Here is a 15,044-nt window from a genome sequence, read left to right on the forward strand (position 1 = left end):
TACACATTCTGGGGACACCTGAGACTTATATTACATATTGTAAAAAGGGGCATAATATGTCTCCTTTAAGTGAATAAAATAGCCTTGACAGCCTTACTTACTGGAGTGTCACAACTATTGACTTCTCTCTCACCGGACTCGTGTGTGAGTGTGTGTGTGTGTGTGTGTGTGTGTGTGTGTGTGAGTGTGTGTGTGTGTGTTATGTATGTGTGCGTGTGCGTGTGCGTGCGCGTGCTTGTGCGTGTGTGTGTGTGTAGGTGATGTAAAAGAGGAAAGCAGGCATTTGGACCAAAGCACAGTGAGGCAAGGGAGGGGAGACTCAAAATGTATCTAAACTTAAAACACATTTTTGCCCCATTTGTGTTGTTTTACTACTTACACAATTATTTCAAGTATAAAACATTGTTATTTACAATACACAGCGTGGTTTTTAATCATAATTTTAAACAACCCTCAGATGGGGGGGGGTCCTGGGATTTCCGCCTATGGTTGTGTACACTTTTTTCTTTTTAATTTTGAGTCTCTTTGTTTGATATATCTTGTGAAATTGCTGTAGGGACATGTTAAGAGGACAATTCTACAAGCATTAATAACTTAAGATGCTTAATGTGTTTTTGTTAGTTGTTTTGTGATCGTTGTGGATCTGGGCTGGCCCAGGTTTCATGGTTAATCATTTCTTCATCATGCCTGGTTTTTGTGTACAGTAGCAGATATTTGAAAGCAACATCTCACTTCAACAGATATTAATTGGCACAAAATGTCAGTGTCAATATGTAGGATATTATATTGTATTAAGATCACATTCTGTTTGTATTTGTGCCAGATTCACATGAAGAAACCCTCATTTTCCTTTTATTCTCACTGCTTCTTTTACTTTAATTATGGCTTCATTTGGTTGGTTTTTCATTTCCTGATCCCATTGGTCATGTCTTTTCTTTGAGCGCTGCTGCTGACCTCTCTAAACATGTATCTACTTTAATGCACATGAACAATATGAATGTTGATTTATCATAACTGATGCATGAGCGTTTCACCTCCAGACCCACTAAAGCTCCGGATCCTGAAGTCTCAGCTCACGACACTGCTTCTGTCATTTCTGCATTTTGCCATCATTTCTGATCATTGCAAATGAAACGAAAACAACTGTTTTACTGTAACCTGCAGAATGAGTCCACATTCCATCACGGATGACAGAAAAGTGACTGAGCAGGTGAATTTCTCCACTTCTCTTTTTTTCTGCCCATGGGAAATCCTAGAAGCACATCAGAGGTAACGTTCAGACACAGTCACCTCCAAAACCAGCTTTCCGACTCACGTCACCCAAAAAGCAGAACCAGTTTGAGAATAAATAGCCCCTCGGCACCATATCTGCACACATTCAGCATGATGAGGTGCTGTCTTCAGCTCTGTGTGCTGGGGGTGATGCTGCTGTGCTCGGTCCACTGCAAAAGCCCCCTGAGCGGAGCTTACTTGGATGGAGACATTAACTGCGCAATTTTGAGTTCAATTCACTCTAGAGTAATCGACCTTCATAAACGAACTAAACCACAGCCATTCGTTTGTACTGGGTGAGTATGCACAAGACTTTCTTATGTTTTCAAAAGCAGGAACAGTGGGGGAAAAATTATCATTTGGATCCTTCCTAACACTAACCTGATTTCTCAAATGGAAATCAGGGACATTTACTAGTTCAGTGGTCAAAATATAATTGAAAACTCACTTATCAAAGTATTAAAAAAAGAGAGATTCAGCTTCTCACTCTTCTCTCCAAAAATATCTGTAGAGGAAAATCAAATTACTGTAATATATTTTTGTTCAATAATATTTGTTGATTATTGTTTGGATTTTGGGGAGATTTATATGATACTATGCAATATTTATACAATTTTTATTAGCTATTTTTTCCATTCAATTTTATCAGATTTTTCCCCCATTCATTTCCTATGTCGCTCATTTTTGACCGTGAAGGTACCAAGTGTTACTTTTTATTTTTCAACACTTTAAAACAGGTGTTCTCAACTCTGGCACTCAAGGTCCACTTTCCTGCAGGCCAGAGCTGAGAACACCTGCTTTAACATATCCGAATCTTATTATGATTTTTTTGTGTGTGTTCACAATGCACCAAGTGTCATCTCATTCCGATGAAGCAAAAAAAACGTACACATTTTTCTGTCTAAAGTGACCGAAGAGACCTAGAGGGTTTTTCTTTCATGAAAACTGGCTTTGTGAAGTTCTCTGTGTTCGGTTTTTGTGGAAACAGGGTCTGAGTTTTGCTGCAGTATTTCTGTAAAAAGACTGTTAGAAAGACTGTTGTTTTTAAAACACCAATAAATTGGGCTGTTAAGGTTACAGACAGGCTTCCATTTCCCATTTCACCCACGGCTTGTACTAAACACTGATGAACACAACTTACCCTAGTGAAAATAAATAAATATACTAAAATGTATTTGAAATATATTTATTTTGTGCTAAGTACACTACAAATACATTTACATATTTATGTGCTTAATAAAAATACTCTGCAGTTGTACTTTTGGTACAGTATACTAAACTGATATATTTAAAGACTAATTTAGTGTTTAATGCTCTGTGGAAGTAGTGCTGAGGTCCAACTAAAGATACAGTATACTGAAGTATATTTGATTGTGCTAAAGTGAAACTATTGCAAGTATACTTCAGATACACTTTAAACATCTTTCATTTAAAACACATTTTAGGCTTAATAATAAGAAATATGTATTGTTAAATATGCATAAAGGTGCGAGTTTATGTAAGTAAATATGTTAATATAGATTTGAACTATACTTAGTATGATATAGTATTTACATAAATACATTACTTTTTTACTAGGGCTTTTTTTTACTACACTGATGTACAAACTTGAGAATATAGAGAAAGGAAATATAAATAAAATAGAATCACAGCATTTGGTTTTTCAGTGTAGACTTCACAAATTATAGTAAGTAACACACCTATAATAATAATAATGGGTGTTCACATTATTTTTTGTCCTACATCTGCACATCTTTACTATAAGAGAGACAACCAAAATGCGTACTGCTGAGGTATTCCAGCACCAGGGCTGGGAACTAAGAAGTCTCTCTCTCTTTTTACCAGTTTTGATCTGACCACATTTCTACAATCACTGAGTGCCATCCACACAATTGAAGAAATCAATAACTCTACATTGCTTCCGGGGATAAAGCTGGGATATGAAGTCTGTGATCCTTGTGCATCTCCCACTAAAGCCCTGCACTGTGTGGAACATTTACTGGCCGTTAACGGCTCTCTGCCAGCCCTTGTGGACTACACAGACTTCCGTCCGCCAGTGAAAGCTCTTCTGGGAGAAAGATACTCAGAGTTATCCATCGCTATCGCCAAGCTCCTCAGCCTCTACCTGTTTCCTCAGGTAATTTGTTAACTGTTACAGCCAATGTTTACCTGAATAATCCCCCAAATACTCATCTTTTACATACGCTCATGCCACTCCAAACCTGTGCGGCTTTATTTCTTCTGGAAATAATTTTTGAAGAATCTTCATGCAGCTCTTTTCCACACTACACAGGTTCACATTGGCCACACTTGTCAAATCAGTAGTCCTGACTTACATTGTACTGTATATTCCATGCATTCTGAAGTCATGTGATGCTTTCGGTGTGGAAAAGAACAAGACATGACTCTGGCCCACATCTAGATTAAAAAATGGCAAGATTATCACTGATAAACACTTGTTGTAAACACATTTTCTGTCCTTTAGTCAATGCTAGTGTATGATTTTGAAAACGTAGAACGTAGCACACAAGTCGTATTTGGAGCTTGGCAGACTCATTGTGTGACAAGAGCTGTATAATTTCTCTTTCTGATGGCAGAATTGTCCATTTTGGGTGACCAATCGCTTTAAGCCCAGTGAAACTCTCTGTAACTCTAGTCAGGTAACTAGTCACGGTCTGCAGAAAACTAAGGCATGAGGTTTATCTGTCAACAGATCAGCTGCTCGTCCTCTTCTCCAGTCCTGAGCGACAAACTGCGGTATCCGTCCTTCATGCGCGTGATTCCGAGCGACGTCTACCAAGCTCAGGCTCTGGTCAAACTCATGTCTCATTTCTCCTGGAACTGGGTTGGTGTCATGTATGGAGATGATGACTACGGTAGAGCGGCCTACCAAAGCTTCATGCAAGAGTCCGAGGGAAAAATATGTGCTGACTTTGAGAAAGTGGTTCCACACTACTTGGACCACGTTGATGTCGATAAGCACATCAAAGATGTTGCTCAGAGTATACGAAAATCTGAAGCCAAGGTTGTGCTGCTCATTCTGAAGCCGCAGCTTGTGGAGAAACTCTTCAAGGAGATGATCCAAACCAACACGAGCAGAATTTGGATCGCGAGCGACGCCTGGTCCATGAACCGCTTCTTAACAAAAATGAAAGACATCAACAAAGTGGGTGAAATCTTTGGCTTTTCCTTTTCCATGGGAATTACACCAGGGTTCGAAGACTACTTGAAAAACCTCAGGCCAACACCAGGAGCAAGAAATGACTACATAGAAGAGTACAAGCAGTTGCGACTGAACTGCTCCCTGTCGCCCTCCACCTGCGCCGTAGATGATGTGCTGCAGGCAGTGGACCTGAGAGAGGCCTACAGAGAGAGAGTGGCCATACATGCTTTCGCTCATGGGCTCAGGGCGCTGCTGACCTGCAATGAGACGGCCTGCTCTGGAGATACCAACTTCCCTCCCTGGCAGGTAAGAGTTCTCAAGCCAGCTCTTTACAGGGAGTTTCAGCTCCTTAACATGACATTAATGTAGCTTGCTGTTCATTGTTAATGTTTGTTCATAACACATTAACTGATGCTAATTTATATTCTTTATGTGTTAAATGCATTTATATATTTAGAAAATAACATTATCTATATCAGGGTTTCCCAAATAGGGGCTCGTGAGTTGAGAAGCTAATAATTAGTCACATCAAATGTAACATTAAAAAAAAAAACAGTAAAAGAGGCTGCACGATAGTCACGATATGATCTGCTATGTTTAGCATCTCAGAGCATTTGGGAACATTAAACTCATTCACGTAACATATGTCTGTCTCCATTTTTTATTAATGGAGAGTTCTTCTAACTAGCATTTAACAACCATTGACCATGAATAAGGACTTCTTTTAATCTCAAGGACACTTACACTTTTTTTGCAGCTAGTGAAAAGTATGCGCAGTGTGAATTTCACGCTCGATGGCAATACATATTCCTTTGATGAAAACGGCGACTTTGCGGATGGTTACGACCTCATAATGTGGAAGGAAAAAAATGATGAACGCTTTATTGAAATTGTGGGAAAATTCCTCTTGAAAAATGGAGACGTGGAGATCCTCAGTCAATTCCAGTGGATAAATCACACAGTGAGTTGTGCCGTCTTCAATTCTAGCCACAAGAAAACAGCTGACAATCATTGTCCACAGTCACAATGTGTTCTTTAACCATTTAAAGCACACCTCTGTTTCATCCTCCAGCTCTCCTGGTCCAAGTGCTCAGAGTCTTGCCCACCTGGTTCTGTGAAGAACCAGTCTAAGATCCCCTGCTGCTACAACTGCGTTCAGTGTGGTGAAGGAAATTATACTGATGGATGGGGTAATTAGAATTCACATTCTGTTGTTCATTCTTTCTTTTGTTTCGCTTCTGCAAATTAAGGAAGCTCCCATGATGACTAAAAATAGAGAGAACACATCAAAGACCTATTTTCATCCCGGTTTAACTAGATTTTCCAACACAGTGCCAAGACAACGAGTCATACTTAGAAACTGTTATGGGATCTGGTTGATTGATTGGTCTTCTTAGGGCATGGACTCTCCTCACAGTATATATGGGACTTTCCCCTGACCGACTGCTTCTTGCTGTTCCACAGTTCGTTTGTCTATGTCTGTCTACCTGTTTAATCAAGATAATGCAGTGGCTCTTAATCCTGGTCACCCCCCACTCCCCTTAATTAACACACCTGATTCAGATCATCAGCTCATTAGGAGAGCACTCAGATAAAGGAGAAACACAAATAGTGCAGAGAGAACCACTGGAATAATGTAAGGTGTGTACTGGATCTGTAACCAATATCCACTGCAGGAGAGTAAGTGCAGTTTATTTAAATCCAAAACATGAACAAATACAAGACACACAGAGACTTGACTTGGCATGACCTTGAAACAAAGTGAAAAAAGTTTGGAAGTGAAAAAGAAAAAGTCATCGTATAATTTAAAGTGAAAAGCCATAAATTGACACTCCCAGAATTCCCTGCATGAGACTTCATATTTGATGTTTTTTTTGTTGAAATAGCTATGTTTCGTCTTAGTTTTTTCTTATCTGTTGTGTACATTAGGGTTTTATCTAATGTTGTTAAATTAATGTTTATTGCATTATATCAGTATAGTGTGTCAGCATGATGGTGTTTAGTGTTTGTGTGAAAGACACTGTGCACCTTCTATATATAAGTATTTTACTTCTCAACTTGTGGAAAACTGTTTGTGATGAGCTTTGGGTCATCATGTGAATTTCTCATCACCACCAGTTTTTGGTGGTTATCAGTGTATTACAATGGTTCAAAACAGATATTAGTACTTCAATATGTTGGTATATTAACATTAGATTAGTTAATGAAATACGTTTTTTATTGTGAATTTAAGTCTGTAAAACCTAAAATGTTGCTATCATATTATTTACAGTGAAGTTCTGGCAACCACAGCTGGTATTTTACTGTAAATGTCACAGATTTGTTTTTACAGTGTAAAAGTCAGCTGGTCATTATAGTGCAGAAAAAAAAACTAACCCCCAACGTGAAGCCGATGACTATATATCATTCCACTACTTACCAAATACATTTATAGATGAACATTAACATACAAGACACATAAAACCAGTACAGCACATCAGCTGACTAACACACTGATCCATTTAGAGTCACTAGACACAGATATCAGAAACATCGCCAGTGAGCGATCACAATCAAGTATTCCAGAGGGATCCAGAGAGATATTACATGTTTCGGTACCAATAATAAAGAACAAAGTTTATTAAGACAGATAGCATTATATATTCTGCATTTCTAGTGCAAATCTGATGACTGTACACGTTTTCTTTTTCAGATCTACCTGAATGTCTGAGATGTCCTAAAGGAATGTGGTCTAATAAAGGAGACAGTAAATGCAGGAAATTCGAGGAGAAGTATCTGGATTGGAAGGACAGTTATCCCATAGCTCTGTTAGCAGCCACGGCAATAGGCTTGGTTTTAGTGTTGACTTCACTCATCATTTTCTATGTGCACAGAAACACAATAGTGATCAAAAAGGCTGACAATACAATGTCTTGTTTCATGTTACTGGGGTTGGCGGTCAGCTTCGTCAGTGTAATCATGTTCATCAGCAGGCCAAACGAGCATCTGTGTCGGGCACAGCAGGCCGTGTACGGTCTCGGTTTCACCCTCTGTGTCTCATGCATACTGGTTAAAGCCTACCGCACTTTCCTGGCTTTCATGGCCTTTGATCCGGACAAGCAGCATACGTTAAAAAAACTCTACAAGCCTCTTATCAATTTGGGCCTGCTTACCGGTGGTCAAGGTATCATCCTATTGTTCTGGCTGGTTTTCGGGTCTCCTCACCCAGATTTAAAGTGGCCTGGAACTGGCATGGAAAAATACGTTGTCTGTGACGAGGGCTCCATTGTAGGTTTTGGGGTGATGCATGGTTACATAGCTCTATTGGCCTTCATTTGTTTCTTTCTTGCTTTCAAGGGTAGAAAAGTCCCCCATGATTTCAACGAGACTGGTGTCATCATCTTCAGCATGTTGATTCATCTGTTTGTCTGGCTTTGCTTTATTCCCATTTATATTGAGAGAAACAAGACAGAGCAGCGGCACATTGTTCAAGCTTCAGCCATCCTGGCCTCCAACTATGGCATAATGTTTTGTCATTTTGTCCCAAAGTGCTACATAGTCCTGTGGGAGCTGTCCGAGAACTCAAGGGCCTCGATCATAGGCAGGTTGGCTAGACAGGTTAAAGATGACATGGTCAATGCAAACATCACTGTAGTAAATGAGACGGGTCGAATCGCTCCAGACTCAGGCATCTTCTGCCAAAGTGTAGGAACATCGGTGATAGAGATCAGCACACTTTCTAAAGACGTTTCCAGTTCTATAAAGACTGTGGACTTATTTAATACAGATAGAGGCAGTAAAGACCTAACAGTGTCCCGCCATGCCAAGCTGAGACAAAGACACACTACTCAATAAAAATAAAGGGGCTGTCTTGCCTTCTTCCAGCAACTGCATTTACAATTAACAAACAAATACTTCCTGGCCAGAATAAACTGGATTTTTCATCTCACATACATTGTAAATGTACCAATACTGTACTTATTGTTTAAAGGTTCTAAAAGGGTGCTTTGATTATTTTTGCTGTATCTTTGTACATTTTTCTACATATACTTATAGGGACTCTGCATTTATGAATTAGTGTACTAAATGTAATGGTGTATAAACTGGTTCAGATGTTATTGCAAACATGGTAAAACCACCCTTGTAAAAAATTAATATATTTAAAATACATTTATTTTATACTAAATATAGTTCAAATCTGTTAACATATTTACTGACATATCGCTCGAGACTTACTGATATAAAAATTATAATTCAACTTTATTTGGAGTACTACTTGTGCACAATGCACATTTCTTAATATTAAGCCTAAATGTGTTTTAATGTCTCTATTGTTGAGGATTGTATGATATTTGAATGATATTGGTCTTTAAATGCAAGATATTTAAAGTGTACCTAAAGTATACTTGCAATAGTTCCACTTTAGCACAATCAAATATACTTCAGTATATCTTTAGTTGGACTTCAGCACTACTTACACAAAAGTAAAGTGCATTAAGTGTAAATTTAGTTGTTCCAATTGAGCAGACTTTAAATATACCAGTTTAGTATACTGTACCAAAAGAACAATTGCAGGGTATTTTGATTAAGCACATAAATATGTAAATGTATGTGTAGTATACTTAGCATGAAATAAATGTATTTCAAATACATTTTAGCATATTTATTTATCACTAGGGCAAGACTTGCACTGGAGGTAATATATATATATGTGTGTATATGGAAGCACTTTAGTGTAGGGTCCAATTCTCACTATTTACTAGTTGCTTATTGTTAAAAGCGCTATATAAATAAAGGTGACTTGACTTGACTTGACTTATTAGCATGCCTATTATTAACATATTGGCTGTTAATTAGTGCTTATAAAGCACATATTCTGCATGACCATATTCTACATCCCTAATCCTACTCAATCCCTAAACTTAACAACTACCTTACTAACTGTTAATAAGCAGCAAATTAGGAGTTTATTGAGGCAAAAGTCATAGTTAATGGATAGTTAATTGCGAGAATTGGATCTTAAAATAAAGTGTGCCCAAAAGGGGTGAATATTCAAGAATCAAGATCTGGAAAGGCTTATACATGTTTTTATTTCACCACATCTTGATTATTGTGATTCATTGTACACATGCCTTAGAAAGTCTACACTTTCCCGACTTCAAACTCAAACCCATCGTAGCAGCCATAATCTCATTTAGATTATGTTTTGTTTTGTTGTTTTGTTTTTGTTATGAATGATTGTACGGTTATGTCATCATGTGTTAAGGTTTACCTTTTGTTTTGTTTTGATCATTACTTGTTTTTATTCTGTGAAGCACTATCATAAACGACAAATTGCCTGAAATACTGCTAAATTACTTTCTTGCTTGTAATCACAAAAATAATGAACCCCACTCACACCACTGTTGCTGTATCTGGTCCATGGCACAGAAATTACACAACTCTTTCTGTACTATTTCTTTACATTTAATAAACAATAAAAACTGATTTGAACTTTGAACTTTAATGTTGTTATCAGTGTCTGCTGGATCATTCTGGCCTGTTTGAATCCTTGCCTTTACCAGCAGATTGCAGTCATTACTGGCAGAGTTCCAGGGGGATTTCAGTCGGAAGTAAACACCTAGAAATACTCCAGCTCAGAGCCTCTGTGAACTTAATTTAACCTGTACTACTGTTGTTGTTGAAAACACCGAAACAAAACTGAAAATTGTAACCACTGTAAAAAACACTGAAGTCAGTTCACATTTTTACAATGTATTTAATTATAACACTCACATACTGATAATTCAATCAGAATTCACCAGGAGTAAGATGAGGTAACCAGCAGGGTATCTTATTAGCAAGATGAGCTTATGGTCTTACGCATGCGCTTTATTCCTGTAGCGTGACCATATGTGCACGTGGGAAAGACTGGAAGCTTCTGTTTCTCAATCTTGGGCTCTCTGTGGCATACAAAACACCAACTGGATGGTGGTAAATCTTCATCGAAAACGGTCAAAGAATCAGAGAAGGACTGGAATTGTAGACTGCGACAGTTAAGGATTTTGAGGAAACAACTGGTATGGTGCATAAACAAGAACCAAGCTGAGGATCTCTGACACAACACTATTAAACCTGCAGTCGATAAAACTGAACAAAAGGAATAATTTTTTCTCATCAACATGGGCTGCTCTCCCTCTAAAGGTCAACTCTTCAGTAAAAAAGCTCTACTGTCTGAATCACCAGAAAACGAGAAGAATGCAGACCTGCTTTCTGATGGGGCACAACTTCTAATCAAAGCAGAGATAAGCACAGCTTCAGAAGGACTAACAGCAACAGAGATACAAGAAAATGAAAAATATGTGCAAGGTAAGAGATCCTTAGTAGTTGATGTAGTTTGTGACGCCACTGTGACAGTCAAAGAAGATGCTACTGAGAAGATGCTAGATGTGGTCCGCACTCAGGATGGACAAAGTGCACAAGAGGGTCTCTCAGAAAACCAGAAAGGAGGAACTGAGGAGACAAATATTAAGCAAGGAAAGCGGAGGAAGCAAATAAAATATAGACTGAGAAAAGATTCCTATGCGCAGTCAAAAGCACAGTTCATACTGAAAGCCCACCAGGCAGCCTATGCATACCTGAACCCCAGCATATCAAAATATGAGTCTCTTTTAGGCCTCTTGAGCCAGGCTGCTCAGACCCATCTCTCTGTACAGACCACAGTAGCATCAGTAGTCTTGCACTATGAAGAGATTAACCAGGCTTTGGAGGAAATGGCCTCTGAGGGTGAACAGCTGCTGAGGGAACATGGACACAACATGACATGGCCCTCTTCACTTAAAGACTATCCACCTACAACAACCACACCCAGCAATGAACTAAGCTTCTCCCAGCTTCCTTCCGAACTGCTGCAGCAGATGCTTCTTCACTCCACAGCTAAAATTATTTCTGTGGGAGACTCTATGAAATGCCTGAGTGACTCAGCCTTACAGGATCTAGCTGAGTACTATGGGTCCCTGTCTCAGATATTAGGAGAGAAGCTGCTTGCTAAGCATGCGGCCGAGGAGCGCTTGAAGCAGGTCTCGTCCCGTGTGGAAGCTGCTGCCCTCAGGAAAACAAGTCCAGAAGATTCTGCTCTTCACAGTGAGGACAGCGGCATAGGTGCAGACAACGAGTGTCAGAACGGCTCGGAGCGTCTCCGTCGAAGCAGAAGGAGCTTTGGATCAGGAGCAAACACTGGAATAACATCTGTCTTGACCAGCGGTTGCTCTCCAGATCAGCCGTTCCTTAACGCCAATGAGGAGGATACAGATAGTGATGATGATGATGATGATGATGCCAATGATGATTATGAGGAGGAGGATGCAGATCTTGAAAATGAAGTCAGTGGTAAAGATGAGCAGGGTGGGTTGACTGACCAGATGAGGGGAACAATGTGTGGGTCTTCTGAACCAGAGTCCACCCATCCTTCAGTACAGGGTAGTCTTCAAAAGCAAGACCAAGTCAAGACCGGTAACTTAAAAAGGAAAACCAGACGGCCCAAAACTGCAGACAATACCTTTCAGGTAAAATTAAAGTACCGCCATTTAAGGGGACCAAAGCGCTCACAATCCGCCGAGTGTTTGTGTAGCAAAGCAGAAGGATCAGATCCTAACCAGCAACAAGGAAACCCAAGGAAAAAGCAAACACCTCACTGGAGGAGAAAAAATAACTTGCCAGAAGAAAGTGTACATGAGGGTCATGTTTGGACAAAGATTAGAAGAAGTTTATCAGGAGGACAGTGCACAGCCAGGTACTATGGCCTCCAGTATGGCAGCAAAGGGCCTTTTAGGGCAATACCTCCTAGCTCTCCTCCAAAGTTTACTCCAGAACCACCTGGGCGAAATGCTGTCAAGAGGCTTATTAATACTTTTAACCAAGGGGTGGAGGACAATTCAAGACAAAGTCCTTTAGACCAAAAACCGATAAGTGTCAGGGGCAACAAGAAATGCACTCTCCCACTGCTGCAGAACAGCAGAGGAGCTCTTACCACCAGTGGGAATATCAAAAAGAGCATCCATCCGCTTGAACCCAGACCTGAGCAACTGGATATAGACAGCCTCCCACCTCCACCCCCAGAGATGCTCATGGACAACTCATTTGAAAGCAGTTTAGGGTTTCCCACTGAGGAGGGGGCTCATGATTTACAGTGCAGAGGGCAAAGACTCCGCTCTTCAACGCAAAGAGAGACTGTGCTCTCCAACCGGGCAAGCAGACAGCGAGGCTCCATGAGCTTCTCAACGACTCAGCCTGTGAGGCAAGATGCTTTGCCGGGTTCCCGCATTGAACAGGAATACAAAAAAGTGATTGAGCTGGATTCTGAAAGAGATGCAGCACACACCCTTGACCAGAAATTTAAAAAAGTTGTTCATCTGCCTGCAGAGTCTTCAGCCAAAACAGTCCCGACTAATGCAGGTTTGCACGTTTCCACGCCTTATCAAGAATGTGAAAACCACAATGAGGGCGAGAATGCCACTATGCAAGCAAAAACATTTCCACCAACAACTCCACCTGTCTCGAGGGCACGGCCTCCACCCTCCTGTCCCACTGTGCGCCACGCAGTGCCAAGTCCTCCATCCACAACATCTGCCACCTCTAGTATACACAGATGTGCGATGGCTGAAGAAAACAGCCTTCCTGCTTCTGGTACACAATCATTTTGTGACGTTCGGGCCATGTTCTGTAAGGAGAGCCAATCACTCCCTCACACATGGACGCATTCATGTACGTCTACTTTACCTCGGCCATGGGGAGAACCTGCCAGAGGTAGACTGCCAACTACTCGTCTTCAACCTTCTTTTATGGGACGCAGTCCATCAGGTCAAAGGTCATCCCACAGTGAGCAGCCACAGTCATTGTCTAATGCCAAACAACAACAGGGCCAGAGCAATGACGTCACACCTTTGACCAGTGATGGGTGAGTATCTATGTCACTGCATGTGATACAACATTTAGCAAATGTATGACATCAGGCCCGGACTGGCCATCGGGAGCACCGGGAGAATTCCCGGTGGCCTGGCGGCTGATTTGGCCCGCTGCCCTGATTTTTTAAAATTATTATTATTATTAATATTTTATATTTATGCCTTCTCAATGTACCAAAGTGATCATTTCCGATTTTTTCATTCGATAATACATCGATAATAAATCATAAATCGGTTAGTGTTGACTGTCAGCGCTGCGCTACACGAATCAGCTCACGTGTGTTTCACGCTTCCGTCAAACGGTTCCGAACAGAACCGATGCGCGGGACTCGATGAAAGAGAGGAAGCGGCCAGAAGCAGCAGTGAAATGTAGCTACATCACTGACCTGTTCAGGGCTTCAAGTGCAGGTCAGTTTCATCTGTAAATATACTATAGTTTTGTCTTTATTAACCTAGTTGAGTATTAAACTGCTAGTATCTGTTAGGCTTTCAGTAGCAACCCATTATTATCATCATTCAGAAAGCTGTGCTAAAGGACATCAATATCGATTGTAAAGTTACATTAAAACATTTAGCAGAGACAGATATTCCCATGGATTTATTGTACAGGGAGGGAGGGCGCTAGAGACAGCAGCACAAAAATAATACAAGTCACAGCCTAATAATTCAATAGTGTGTTCAGTATTATAATTTTTCAACAAATATATTGTACTAATTTTGACATTTAGGCACAAAATGTTTTAATGTTTCAATACAAAGTTTTTGAACAGTAAGATTATTTATGTTTTTAAAGAAGTCTCTTCTGCTCACCAAGCCTGCTTTTATTTGATCCAAAATAGAGCAATAACAGTAATATTGTGAAATATTTGTACTATTTAAAATAATTGATTTCTATGTGAATATCTGTTAAACTGTAATGTATTTCTGTGATGCGCAGCTGTATTTTCAGCATCATTACTCCTGTCTTCAGTGTCACATGATCTTCAGAAATCATTCTAATATGCTGATTTGCTGCTCAAAAAAACATTTATTGTTATTATTATTATTACTTTGAAAACAGTTTATTTGATCCAAAATACAGCAAGAACAGTAATATTGTGAAATATTTGTACTATTTAAAATAATTGATTTCTATGTGAATATCTGTTAAACTGTAATGTATTTCTGTGATGCGCAGCTGTATTTTCAGCATCATTACTCCTGTCTTCAGTGTCACATGATCTTCAGAAATCATTCTAATATTCTGATTTGCTGCTCAAGAAACATTGCTGATTATTATTATTATTATTACTTTGAAAACAGAGTAGATTTTTTTTTTCAGGTTTCTTTGATGAATAGAAAGTTCAGAAGAAGCATTTATCTGAAATAGCAGTCTTTTGTAACATTATAAGTGTCTTTATCATCACTTTTGATCAATTTAAGACATCCTTGCTAAATAAAAGTAATAATTTCTATAATCACAATGTTTTATATATATATATATATATATATATATAAATATACTGACTCCAAGCTTTTAGTATAAAAGTGCATGTATAATGTTACAAAAGATTTTTATTTTGTTTCAGATAAATGCTGATCTTTGGATCTTTCTATTCATCAAAGAATCCTGATGCACTCAACTGTTTTAAATAATAATAATAATAATAATAATAATAATAATAATAATAATCAGAAATGTTTCTTGA

General features: G+C 39.2%; 3 protein-coding genes across 3 annotated transcripts in view; all 3 read left to right on the plus strand.

Moving 5' to 3' along the window:
- Window positions 1-166, plus strand: part of LOC107688312 (ankyrin repeat domain-containing protein 9) — a 10,620-nt gene extending 10,454 nt beyond the window's left edge. The window contains exon 2 of the mRNA XM_016485934.1: window positions 150-166. The gene's annotated coding sequence lies outside the window, so the exon portion shown is untranslated. The remainder of the gene's footprint in view (window positions 1-149) is intronic.
- A 1,217-nt stretch (window positions 167-1,383) lies between these two features.
- Window positions 1,384-8,327, plus strand: LOC107688317 (G-protein coupled receptor family C group 6 member A-like). Its single transcript, XM_016485942.1, has 6 exons — window positions 1,384-1,568; window positions 3,118-3,409; window positions 3,986-4,741; window positions 5,193-5,396; window positions 5,508-5,625; window positions 7,128-8,327. Exons 1-6 carry the CDS (start codon window positions 1,384-1,386, stop codon window positions 8,267-8,269), a joined length of 2,697 nt encoding a protein of 898 aa, XP_016341428.1. The 3' UTR covers window positions 8,270-8,327.
- Window positions 8,328-10,303: 1,976 nt separating this feature from the next.
- LOC107688313 (uncharacterized) overlaps window positions 10,304-15,044 on the plus strand; it is a 6,868-nt gene continuing 2,127 nt past the window's right edge. The window contains exon 1 of the mRNA XM_016485935.1: window positions 10,304-13,349. Coding sequence (XP_016341421.1) covers window positions 10,576-13,349 — 2,774 coding nt within the window. The 5' untranslated portion in view covers window positions 10,304-10,575. The remainder of the gene's footprint in view (window positions 13,350-15,044) is intronic.

The sequence above is a fragment of the Sinocyclocheilus anshuiensis genome, unplaced genomic scaffold, assembly GCF_001515605.1.
Source record: "Sinocyclocheilus anshuiensis isolate Anshui unplaced genomic scaffold, SAMN03320099.WGS_v1.1 scaffold781, whole genome shotgun sequence".
Classification (NCBI taxonomy): Eukaryota; Metazoa; Chordata; class Actinopteri; order Cypriniformes; family Cyprinidae; genus Sinocyclocheilus; species Sinocyclocheilus anshuiensis.

Excerpts from the sequence above, each read along its gene's own strand:
- LOC107688317 (XM_016485942.1), top strand. The coding sequence starts at position 1,384 with ATGATGAGGTGCTGTCTTCAGCTCTGTGTGCTGGGGGTGATGCTGCTG. Across the intron at positions 4,742-5,192 it reads CCAACTTCCCTCCCTGGCAG|CTAGTGAAAAGTATGCGCAG; the intron begins GTAAGAGTTCTC and ends CTTTTTTTGCAG. Across the intron at positions 5,626-7,127 it reads AAATTATACTGATGGATGGG|ATCTACCTGAATGTCTGAGA; the intron begins GTAATTAGAATT and ends TTTCTTTTTCAG.